The 12618-nt window shown below is 40.5% G+C and overlaps 1 protein-coding gene across 2 annotated transcripts in view; it reads left to right on the forward strand.

Moving 5' to 3' along the window:
- Positions 1 to 370: 370 nt before the first annotated feature.
- The window catches only part of SLC9A4 (solute carrier family 9 member A4), a 32060-nt gene continuing 19812 nt past the window's right edge, over positions 371 to 12618 (forward strand). The window contains exons 1-5 of one of the 2 annotated variants that reach the window (XM_063149826.1): positions 371 to 502; positions 636 to 1148; positions 3259 to 3722; positions 8940 to 9199; positions 12257 to 12474. In XM_063149826.1, the coding sequence (XP_063005896.1) occupies positions 872 to 1148; positions 3259 to 3722; positions 8940 to 9199; positions 12257 to 12474 (1219 nt within the window). In that variant the 5' untranslated portion in view covers positions 371 to 502; positions 636 to 871. The remainder of the gene's footprint in view (positions 503 to 635; positions 1149 to 3258; positions 3723 to 8939; positions 9200 to 12256; positions 12475 to 12618) is intronic. The other variant, XM_063149827.1, reaches the window with a different exon arrangement.

Consider the following 12618-nt stretch of genomic DNA (forward strand, 5'->3'; position numbering starts at 1 on the left):
GGAGGAGAAAATATGCGGGCATTAAAAAAAAATGATCCATAAGAGCAGCCGGAGGAGGATAATGTATTTGCCCAGTAGGCGCCTTACTGGTATGAGTAAAACAAATGCCAAATACAAGACAACCCAAGATCCTATTTTAGGCAGGTGGTGTGACTCAGCCCTTCCTCTTTACGTCGACATTACCTGCTAATTACATACCCGCGTTTAAGGGAGGGAGTCCCTTCCCAAGCCAGGCTGTAATTTGCGCGGTCCCCCACCAGATGTCCCTCCCGGGAGCCCTGCACAGTCCCTTTATTTGCACGCTGGGCAGTTTTGTCACCAGGTGTGACAGGACCAGGGAGTCGTGCCAGGTGTGGTGCCCGGGGTGCCACTTGTGCTGGGGAGGCAGATGGGGAGCGAGGGCAAGAGAGGAAGGCACGAAGCTGGCTCTCCTGCCTGCCCAGGCTGCCGCCACCTCTCACAAGCGACGCAATTCCCTCGTGCTGTGCTTGCTGCTTGAAAGGTGAGCATTGAAAGCTTTTTTGCTTGGGGCTGTTTTTTTTTTTTTTTTTTTTTTTTTTTTTTTGGTGACAGTGGAAAAATCAGAGAGGCTGCATAAATTATGTAGTTGGAAAAGTCTTTTTATTCCTCAACAGGGTAATGCAGTGGCCAAGGTTTTTCTGGGTCAGTGGAACCTGCACAACCGGTATCTTCACAGAAACTCCAGGTCTGTCTGCAGCACAAGGAATGGGACAGGCACATAAGGACTATAAAATGACCTCTAACAGGCAAATGAAAGAGCCTTGAGGAAGAAGTGGCTGTGGGCAGTGTGAATCACCAGAACTGAGTGTGCACACCTTCATGCACCACTATATGCTAAATCTGTAATAAAATGGTCACAGCCCCAGACATGGGCTTTGCCAGGCTTGCACGTGCAAGGCTTTCCAGGGTGCTGCTGCTGTTGAGTGTGGTATCCTGTTCTGCTGCTGCTCATGGGGCTGAGCCCAGCCTGGGCAAGAGGCCCTTGCTTCATTATGAGCATGATTCCAGTGGTGCTGTTGACTCTTCTGAAGATATGAGGTTACATGTTTTCACACTGGACTATGACTACGTGCAAATTCCCTATGAAGTTACCCTTTGGATCCTCCTTGCCTCTTTTGCAAAAATAGGTAAGTAGAAAATGGGATCTTGGGGCCTCCTAGCTTGGAAAGAAGTTAAAAAAAATACAATACAACCAAGAAACTTTCATTCATTTTGTAGCTGGGATTGATTTTACTGTGTCTGTCAAAAGAACAGGTGTGTTCATTACCACAGCAGTGCCAAAATTCCACCTTAGAATGATTCCATCTTACTTAACATATGACCTCTAATCTTCAGGTCTCTTGGGCTGTGAGTAGCAAATAGCAACAGAGCTCCCTGACACAGTGCTGTCCATTCATTTTTTTACTCCTTATAGATCACAAGATACCGGAATTTGCAACCTGGCACAGCTGCAGAAATCAGTTACACCAGACTGAGACTTCAAGTGTACTGAATTTTGAGGAGAAAGTGTAAAGCATTTTTCCTTTGTATGAATAAAAGGAAATATTTCCCTCTGAGTCTTTGTTTTACATATTTGCTCCTTGGAGTTGGTGTGAAAAGTAATACTGGGGAGAGAGAATGAGAGTCTCTGAGGGTGTGGATCATCAGAGATGTAGGCTAAGTATCTTTTGAATACATAGCAATGCATCTAGCTTCTGTTAGAGCTCCATGTGGGTATCTGAAAGGAGAAATGCAATTCAGGGAGCAGAAATTGCAATAGGAACAGGAATTAATATTGCAAAAAAAGGCTCATCATGTCTTACACATTTGCATGGTTGGGCTGAATTCATTTCGACCATTTAGAATTAATGCAGCAATATCAAATAAATGAAGACGGTAATGATGTGAAGAGTTGTACATATAAGATATCCCCTTTCTTTTGAACTTTTTGTGGGATTTTCAAACTCTTCCTTAGACCAAGCTGGTAGGTGAGACTGATGTTTTTCTGGAGGTGGCCTTAAGAGAAACATTTTTCCTGTCATAGTCACCCAGCTGACAAAAATCATTACCACCATCCTTGATTTGCTAGTTTCATTACAGCTGATGCCCTCAATCTGATTCCTACAAATGTTTTCACTGGTAACATAACAATCAAAATTTTCAAAATTTAAATTTGTTATGGCATCAGCAGAGTGTTTTAATATTAAACATATCGACCAAATTCTTTATTTATCATCCATAAAGCACAAAACTTGACATATGGCACATCTACACAATATTCTCGTTTTGCGCATGAAACAGATACTTTAGAAGAATTGTGTGATGCCTCCCAGGTGGACCTGTTACTTTTACTGTGAGTTTTCAAATAACATTATTTTTTATGAAAAGTGTGGAGCTGTTAATTTTAAATATATTTGGAAGAAAGCGTTAGTCTGAATAATCTGGATACCCAGGGAAGAAGATTTCCAAACTGTTAAAGTTTTCAATGTTTTGTTCAGGTATTATCTTCTTTCTGGATTTCAATATTTAAGGGTGGGAAACATTTCCAAGATCTTGAAAGGCAAAACAATCCCCTTATCTGTAAGACTAGAAGAAGACTTAAAAATAATTTTTTAAATTAAAAAGCAGATAAGTAGAGTTATGATATAAACATACCTCTTAGAAAAAAAAATAGTGTCCTAAAAAAATTACATTCTTTTGCTTTTGGAAACTGATAGTTTAAGGGTCACAGAAATACTGTCATAGCAGAACCTTCTAGAGTTGCAAGATGAAGGCGGACCTAGCGTCAAACATGGAGTCACAGATATTGGATTTAAAGGTTTCTTAGTCTGCATCATTCTCATTCTTGTAAATTTTAAAAAATCCTAACATTTTTAGTACAGGCACATCTTGTTCACACTATGATCACACAGCTCTTTGTATAGTGACTGGACAAGCCAGTAGCAGGTGAGCAGTAAGGATTCTCAAAGAATATTTTCTTTCTAAATTGTGGAGGATCATTTCAAAGAAGTTTCTGCATTTTCAGAACTGGAGCCTAAACTCAGACTTGCTTGCTCAGCAACCAGGAGCTGGGCAGCAGGAAGAGAAGAAATTCATTGTCAAACTCTTGCCCTGCTTTAGTGATACAAGTGTGGGAATGTTTAGTTTTGAAGGGAACAGTACTGCCTGTTTTTACCTCCATAATCCTTAGACCAAAGCTGCCTGTCTGAAGACAAAGTAACTTAAAAACTTAAATAATCCTCTAATGTTTTATTCAAGGTTTTCACATCTTTCACCGATTACCAAAACTTATGCCTGAAAGCTGCATCCTGATTGCCATTGGAGCACTAGTAGGAGCAATCATCTTTGCTTCCCATCACAAATCTCCACCAGTGATGGACAGTAGTATTTACTTCTTGTATCTCCTCCCACCCATTATTCTGGAGGAGGGTTATTTCATGCCAACTCGACCATTTTTTGAAAACTTTGGATCCATTCTGTGGTGGTCTGTTCTGGGAGCTCTGCTAAGCTCATTTGGGATTGGCCTCTCGCTCTATGGAGTCTGCCAGATCGAAGCCTTTGGCCTGAGTGACCTGAGCCTGCTGCAGAACTTGCTCTTTGGCAGCATGATTTCAGCAGTGGACCCCGTGGCAGCTCTGGTGGTTTTTGAAGAAGCCTCTGTTAACGAGCAGCTTTATATGATGATCTTTGGAGAGTCACTGCTAAATGATGGCATAACTGTGGTGAGTTTGTTTCTGCTCCTGGTCTTCCTCTCTTTGGACTCTTTTGGCTTCTAGGGTTACTGGGCACAGGACAAGAACACAGGAGATCCTAATACATTATTTATTTTATTTATGCTTCATTATACACAAGGGATTTTCATGCATGCAAAAATTACATCTTAGATTACCTCTTTCCAAAGCATGTATTTTAGAGCTGCTGGAAGAGGGAAACACCCACAAACATGTGAGATGTGCTCTTGCATTCCCTGAAGTGAATGGATAAGCTTCAGCTGATTTTTCTGGTCAGATCAGTGTAGGACCTTGGAATGTTCTTGACATTGTGCAAGCAAATAAACAGAAAAATTGTACTGCTTAAAGACTGAAGGCAGCAAGGGTAGAAATACAGGAGATCCTGCCTTGTCATATACCTGAGAGGGTCCTCTGAAAAAAAAAAAAAAAAGAAAAGCAAACCAGATGTGGATAACCTCCGGGGCCACGCTCTGTGCTCCAGCCCCTTCCAGAAATTTCACCAGAGACCTTAGACAGGAATTCCAAATGCCACTAAGAACTTCGCATAATTCTGTTTCTATCAATAAAAAATATTGACATCTGACAAATGTTTAAATTTTTTGGCTGTCTTGTCATAAATATCCAGAAATAATGTTTCCTGAATAAGAAAGATTTGGTTGGTTGGTTGTCTGTTTGCTGTTGTTGATTTTTTGTTTTTAATAAGAGTGTTTTTTTAAGCTACTTTTGATAATATTTTCCCCCTTATCTCATTAGTTCTGCTAAAATTGGAGCAACCTGAAATTCTAGCTGTAAGCAGAAATGACAAGAACATTTAAAACATATGTTTTTCAAGGAAGAAATTTCAAGCAGGAAGTTTATTGCTCAGAAACCAACAGGACTGCTCATGTGGTACAAGTTAACAGCAGGTTAAGGAGTTTTACTAGATAAGATCTTTACAGAATTTAAATCACAGGAATCTAAAGCACATAAAAACTATTCAGATACTGCTATACACGAGGTACAGCCCAAATGGGACTTGTAAAATCTGTACAGAGTTCACTGCTGAAAGGCTTCATGGGAGAAGTGCAGTTTGCCAGTACTGAGAAAAGCAAAAGGAGCAAAGTAACTTGCAGGCACAGCCTAAGGATCATAAATCCTTCCTCTTGGTGAGCAGAGATACAGGGCTGATGTAGAACTCAGGGACAAGTGTTATTTCATTTATGTTCAAACTACTTGGGTGCTACAGCTGTAACAGAAAAATCCCCAATGAGTCTATCTCTTACAACTGTCTTTTTGGTTCCCTCAAATACTGACCTCAAAAATCTAACGCCTCTTTTTCATACTGGAAGAGTTTGTTTCATGCTTTTCTTGATGGGCTCACTACCTTGCCTTTGCTTTTCTCCCAGCTATTTTTCATGTGGGTCAAACTCCTGCTGGCATTTACCCGAGCTTCCAGTCGGGATCCTGTTACAGTACAAATGTGCAGTGACAGAAAGCCTGTTAAAACAGTGGATTTAGGCACTCCTCAGCAGCCCTGGGTGTGTTAGTAAAGGAGATGAAAGGGCTGTACATGGGGTATGTTTGGTGCACCACTGAGAGTTCCCATTGCCCCACACTCCCATCTTTGGGGCTCAGAGCAGCTGCGTTGCCATCACTTTGTCAGCTACTGCATCTCTGCATCAACCACCATTCACCCCCTTTCTGGGCATTTGGGCTTTCAAAATCTCTACTTGGCTTCATGCTCAAGGAGACTGAAGTATTTGTCACCTGAATGGAATCCAGCAGGTGGCTGTCTCCTCTCTGATAGCCCACTTTTTTCCAAGACTTTAAAACTACTTATCTCAGGTGTCTTCTCTTACCTTTTCCTTCTATTTCTCTCTTAACAGTTTCATTTGAGTTAACTCTAAGTGTTTGAAGAAGATAATATCACCAAGATATATTAAGCATACATATTTTTTTATTGTTTAAATACAAATATCCCCTGGTATTCTCCAGCCTGCTTATCAGCTTGAACAATTTTTTTCACCAGCAGGAAAAACTAGTATGAGTTTTGTTCAACTTCTGTAATACATGTGGGGCAACAATAGCTCTGTCTCCTATATTTAGTTCAATATGCTGGTATATAAAAATATTTCAAAATAACAGACTGTAGAATTAGAATTATAATCTAGAAGTTATGACTTTGCCTTAAGGGGGTGGGAGAAAATGGATGATTTACTAATTTTACCCATTGGTACGTTTTCTTTTTTTCCTCAGTAGGGCCATGTATGTGGATGGAGAAAAGAAGGTTCCAAGTGGTGTTAATTACCTCTTTTCCCAGCTATTTCTGAGTGGGCTGTTAGCATCAGAATAGTTCAGACAACATCAGGGCTGGACCTAGGATACATCATACATTAGTGGAATTTCAAAGCCCTGTTCAAAAAGAGTATTGTAAATCCAGTGCAGGTCTTATTCAAGACTGAACTCTGGTGGAATACCCTGATTTTGCTGTGCAGTGTTTCAGCCATCTGAAGCTCTTCTCCCACATATACACAGACAATTTTGTTTCTGAAAAGGAGCTGAGCCACTGGTATAAATCAGGAACTGGAATATTCCCTGACTGCTTCATCTCTAAGGCTTGATTTCAGAAATACTGAGAACACCTAAATATCATGCTGTACTCAAAATGGGTGGCACTGGCTGTATTCTCTAATGGAATCCTCTTTTCTCTGTAAGCAGCAGAACAGTTAAATCTAATACATGTTGAAGACCTAAGTAAAATTACTTTATTTGAGGAGATTTGAAATTGCCTCTGATGTCACTGAGAAAGACCTTGATCACTAGTTTGGATGCTAGATAGCAGGATAGAGATATTTGCTTCTCTTCTCTTGCTGTAAAAGTTGTTCCACTGCCATTAGAGTAAAACCAACTACAATAGTCAGAAAGAATTAGGGTGGTAAGAAAGAATTATCAAGACAGCCTGTGTTGGTGGTTAAGGCAGTCACTTGAAAATCTCTTCTTCCAATGCTTCTGGTGTGGATTGTGTGTGTAGTAACTGTACACAGACACCTGCAGCATGGAGCAGTCCCTGGGGAGTCCTCTGTGGCAGCAGTGTCATGTTCTCTGCTCCTCCCTGTGGTTCTGAGAGCTGCCCAGTGGTACAAAATCCTCTCCAAGCAACCCAAATCATGATGTTCTCAGGGTTGCTACATGAGACCACTATCAATCCGTCCCTTATTTTTGTGTGAAGAAAAGCCTCCTAGTCTCATTCAGGCTTTCCTGATATATGAAGAATTCTAGTAATCCATTTACTGGTATAAACACTGCAATGTAACTTAGCTGAGCCTTCCTTATATGACACAGTGCAGGTTATGGTACAGAACAGTTTACTCCCACAAAGCTTGTTACAGAAAAATACAGAAATTATGTCACGTTTCCATAACTTTCATTTTTATGCCAAATCAGTTAAATCATATGGATTTAGGAACTAGAAAAGTGAAAAAAATTCCTAAGTCATTTGCTGAGAATCTTTCTTCGTAAGTCAACAGAGACTTATGTTGTGGTGTCATTTATAAAGAATCACAAGTCTTAGGAAGAGGTCAAAGTCTACAAGAAAGGGAAATAGAGAGAAAACAGGCTCTGAAATGAAAAGCTATAGGGTAGGTAGGGTGAGGTTTGCTTACTGTGAAAACATGAACCTTCTTTTCCTTATCTGCCGCTGAAGTGACAAATTTCATACACCGGCATTAGGAAAAGGAAGTCCTGGGTATTCTCTTAAAAGAAATATTTTGTCAGGCCTTGTCTGTCTCCCAGAGCTATTAGCAGTGAGCCTCCTGGAGAACAGACTGTGTGACAGCTCAAGGTTATATGTCCCCAGCAGCAATTTAAGATTGGATAGTAGCTGAGCAGTAATTATTATCCTAATGAGCTTGACTCTTCTACCTGCAAATACCTGCCTTAGTCTTCTTAATAACCTTCTGGAATTAACTAGATGAAGAAGAAAGACCAAAGAAAACCATAAAATGCAAATTACTTTGGTCTATTTATTGTTTTCAAACTAATGCTTTAGTGCAATAGCTTTGGAGAGCTGGTGTCTAGTTATTTCCCAAATTCTCTTCAAAACTGAAAGGTGACTTTCATATGTTACATAGTCACTGTAAACAGATCTGACAGGACTTAATATTAACTGATTGTCAGCAACCTTTAAGGCCTTTTTATTACTACACCACTCTGGAAATTTTCTATTACTTTCTAAAAGATGAATGAAAGTGAAATATGCTGAAAATTTTTCATTAACAGTTTCTGAAGAATAGAAATTATTGTTAATAGAAGTTTGGTAAAGTTTTCTTCTCTAAGATATTTTCTTTTCAGACCAAATTATATAATACATTTTATAAAATTATAATTTGCATTAAATTGAATCTTTCTTCTAATCTGATATTTTATTTTGATTTTAACAATTTCAAGATTTCTAGTCAAAATGTGTATATGTGCAGGGTCTTTAGAACATTTAGAGAGCCACAGCATTTCATTCATACTTTTAGGTGGTTACCTGGGGAGGTGGTTAAGTAGCACCAAACTCCAAATATGTCATGATAGAGAGGCTTTTTTACCTAGCTAGAGAATGAAACTGAGGCTACCATCTTCCTTTCCCAGTCCTATTCTCAGTGATGTTTCATGATATTTATGTGTCAAGTGCTGTTGAAAAACATGTAACATTACCATGTCCATCTGATCAAGTTTGTCAAATCTACTGGCTGATGCTATAGACAAACTAAATGGAATTTAAATCAAATACGTGACTCTTAGTCCCTGCCCTGCCCCAGCCTGAGTCAGAAGGAGAACATGGAGGATAGAGCCTCCATGGTATTTAAGGTACCAAGATGAGCTTTTAACCTCTTCTACAAAGACCAAAAATTAAATTAACTCTCAAACAAACCAAGAAAAGAGGGTATTTTTTTTTATTTCTCAATGTCATGTGGTCCCCCAGTATTTTACTGTTTTACTACTATTCCACAGCCATTTACCCTTTTTTTTTTTTTTGGTTGCTCTTTTTCAGGACACTTAATGGACTCATATTTCTGAGACTTGTTAAGAACCAGCTGAGATTTCAATTGTTACTTTGCTGATCTGCCTAAAGCAATTTCTGGCAAACACAGACACTAAACACACACACGTTATTTCACCTATGAAATAGGTGTCAGGTTCAGAAAAGATGCCCAACTGCTGTTTCCTTCTTTTCACATGTAGGTTTTATACAACATCTTCATTGCCTTCACCCAGATGCACAGGTATGAAGAAATTGAATCCATCGATGTCTTTGCTGGCTTTGCTCGCTTCTTTGTGGTGGGGCTGGGTGGAGTCTTGTTTGGCATCGTGTTTGGATTTGTCTCAGCATTCATGACTCGTTTCACCCGCAACGTCTCTTCCATCGAACCCCTGCTGGTCTTCATGTTCAGCTACCTCTCATACTTGTCTGCTGAAACCCTTTACATCTCTGGCATTTTGGCGTGAGTACTCCCTACGGCTTTTTGGATGATCTCTTTGAGGAACTGGTGCTGTTTTGTGGTGGTTTGCTCAAGGTTGGTGCAACGCAGGCATTAGAGAGGCAGTGCACAGATTCTTAGAGATCTGTAAAATGCAGTGGTGACTAGGAAAAGCAAACCCACAGTCAATGTAGGCACAGATATTCTACCGAGGGGGGTTGGCAAAAGTACCGGTAATTCACATATTGTTTGTGTGTAAAGTGGCCAGTGCTGCCACCATCCATCTGCTATCTCTGATAAGATCTCTGCAGCAGCAGAGAATGATTTGATACTACAGCCGTTTATCTGTATTTATTTCTAAGCAGCTTCACCATCAGATTCAAAGAGAGCCATAAAACAATGGGTATGGAAAATATAAGAAAGCACATCTGAGTTCTTTGTGAACATCAGCCCTAACACCATTCACTAGAATTGTATTACATTTGTACACCATCAGTGGGATTGAAACTGGGGGAAAAACAGGTGAAAGAGAACATCACCTACACATACATACTTATGGTCATGTATATGAATATTGCATTTTTTTTTTTTGTGGTCAGGATAGCTTAATACTGCTATAATGCTGGGGACATGTTCCTCAAAGTATGTGATGGCGTGGGTGCCTGCTGCAGAGAGAAAGCTTTAGGTTCTTGACTGGAGTAAATGCAGGAATGGTGAGAATTGTGGGAAGGAAAGGATGGCAGCAGGAAAGGAGCTGGAAGAGAAAGGAAGGAATAGGGATGGAAGTGAGAGAGTTAAGGAGAAAGCTGCTGGCAAGTGGCTTGCAAGGGTACCACCCAAACCAGCCCACCTGCAGGGTGCAGCATAAGAAGGTGGAGACCTCCTGTTGCCAAATGCTCCAGCTGGTGCTGCTGGCTCAGTGCACAGCTGGTGGGTAGCAGCAGCTTTGCATGGCACTCTGCTGGCTCTGAGCTTTCATGATGGGCCTTGGGTGACCTCGTGTTGCAGAAAGTGCTTCCCTTTGTAGAGGGCAAACCAGTTTAAACTTGACAAATACAAACATATGGCTGCTGATGTCCAGACAGGTGCATTTACTCACCTCACCTTGTGAAGCTCTGATTTCACAGAATCACAGAATGGTTTGGGTTGGAAGGGACATTTAAAAGCCATCTAGTCCAATGCCCTGGCAATGAGCAGGGACATCCTCAACTAGATCAGGTTGCTCAGAGCCCCATCCAAACTGACCTTGGATGTTTTCACAGGTGGGATGTCTGCCACCATTCTGAGCACCCTCTTCCAGTGCTTCACCACTGTCATTGTAAAATGGTTATTCTTTACATCTAGTCTAAATCTACCTAAATCTTTTAGTCTAAAACTATTATCCCCTGTCATATGGCAATAGGTGCTACTAAAGAGTTTGTCCCCATGTTTCTTATAGGCCTCTTTTAAAAGTCAAAATATTGAAATAAGGTGTTCCTGAAGGGTTCTCTTCTCCAGGCTGCAGATCCCTGGGTTAATCAGCTTCAGAGCAGAATTGCCTTTATAAAAATAACCTTTGCAGGATGGTCCTGGGAAGCAGTATTTGAATATTTAAACATATTAAATAAGTAGTTAGACTGGATATAGATTATCTTGAGCAATTAGACAAAGCAGATGAGTCTTGTGCTGTGTTTTGTACACCCAACACAAATGCTCAAATTGAGCTGACTGGCAACTTTTAGTTGAGCAGGATTTGATGTACTGTGCAGTGAACAGTGAAACCATATGGACCTCTTCCTACCTGCACTGACTGAAATACTGCTTCTCCACCTACTCCTTGCACAAGACTACATAGTTCTTAATTTCTTTCACTTCTTATTTTCATTAGAGTTCTGAAATTATAAGTAATTTAAGAATGGAAATATAATTTGGATTTATTATTCTTACTGCTTCATTGAGGAAATTATTGCTTGTTTTAGAGATGGAAACTTATTGCCACCTTTCTGAATTATTGAGGATTCGTTCATTTTTCACTTGGATCATGAAAATCTATTATGTATGTGTATCTGAAAGTCAACAGTATTAATCATTAATGCCTAATGGCCTTGTCTTGAAGTGTCCTTGGACATGCTAAATGACTCAGCTCCACCAGGATACCCTTGAGATTTCTTCAGTGGAAATTAAATGAACTGAAACTAGAGGAAGGTTATCTAATGAACAATCATCATTCTCTGAATTCACAAGTTTGGGAAAATATCATTACAAGAGGCCCCCAGAGACTAAAATCATACCAGTAGAAACTAGATAGGTGATGGAATATGTTACTAGCATAGCACTCAATCTGTGTGTTACTTATGGAAAATGCAGAGGGGAAAAGGAAATCCCCTTCAGCAGGGCTGATCAAAGACTGCTGCTCCATGTGATTGCCACCCAGTCTGTGCTGGGTGGCTGCTGATGCCTCTGACACAGGCTCTAGTCTTCATTAACAGTGATGCAAAACATCCCTTTGCCTTCTTAGGCACACTCCACACACCCTAGGTGACTGCAGGGAGGAGGATACCTCTGTGGGATAGTTTAATTTTCTCCTGCTGTGGCTGGAGAGCCCTGCAGCTTGCCCTGGCACTGCTGATCTGCCAGGGAGCCATGGCAGCTTTGGCCCTGGCACGGGGCTACATGATCTGCACTGCCACCTCAAGGGACAATGTCACCCAGAGGCAGGTTATGTCCCTCTAACTGATCCACCTGCAGGCTGGTACAGAACCGACCTGCCTGTTGTTTGAGACAAATATTTGGTGCTTGGTGGCTCCATGTTAGGCATTCAGGATAAAATGGACTTTGAGCTGGAATGTGATACCCTCCCTTCCTTGTCAGAAAGGCCGACTAGTTTGCTTCCTTTATCCTATAAGTAAAACAGATTTGTAAACCTGAATGAAGATCCTTTTCTAGCTAATGAAATAACTAATGTTACTGGAGAAATAAAATGCTTGTTTTGATGAAGGTCAGAACCTGGTGGTGGAGAGTACAGGTAATGATGGCTGATATTGTCCTTAACTGAAAAGAAAAACAGATCATGGCTGATCTCTGATGTTTTGCTTGGTACAGGATGACAGCATGTGCAGTGACAATGAAAAAATACGTGGAGGAGAATGTTTCCCAGAATTCTTACACCACAATAAAATATTTCATGAAGATGCTAAGCAGCATCAGTGAGACCCTGATTTTTGTGTTCATGGGAGTGTCTACAGTGGGGAAGAACCATGAATGGAACTGGGCCTTCATTTGCTTCACTCTGTTCTTCTGCCTCACTTGGCGGACACTGAGTAAGTAAACTCTTGCAGACAACCTTCTCTGCATCTATGAGAAAAAATCTTTGGCACAAAATTTTGTTAGAAAAGTCTGTGGGGCACAACTTCTTTAACAACAAATTTACTAGTTTATATTAGTGACAAGCAAATTTCACAAAT

Source organism: Melospiza melodia, chromosome 2 (assembly GCF_035770615.1).
Source record: "Melospiza melodia melodia isolate bMelMel2 chromosome 2, bMelMel2.pri, whole genome shotgun sequence".
Classification (NCBI taxonomy): domain Eukaryota; kingdom Metazoa; phylum Chordata; class Aves; order Passeriformes; family Passerellidae; genus Melospiza; species Melospiza melodia.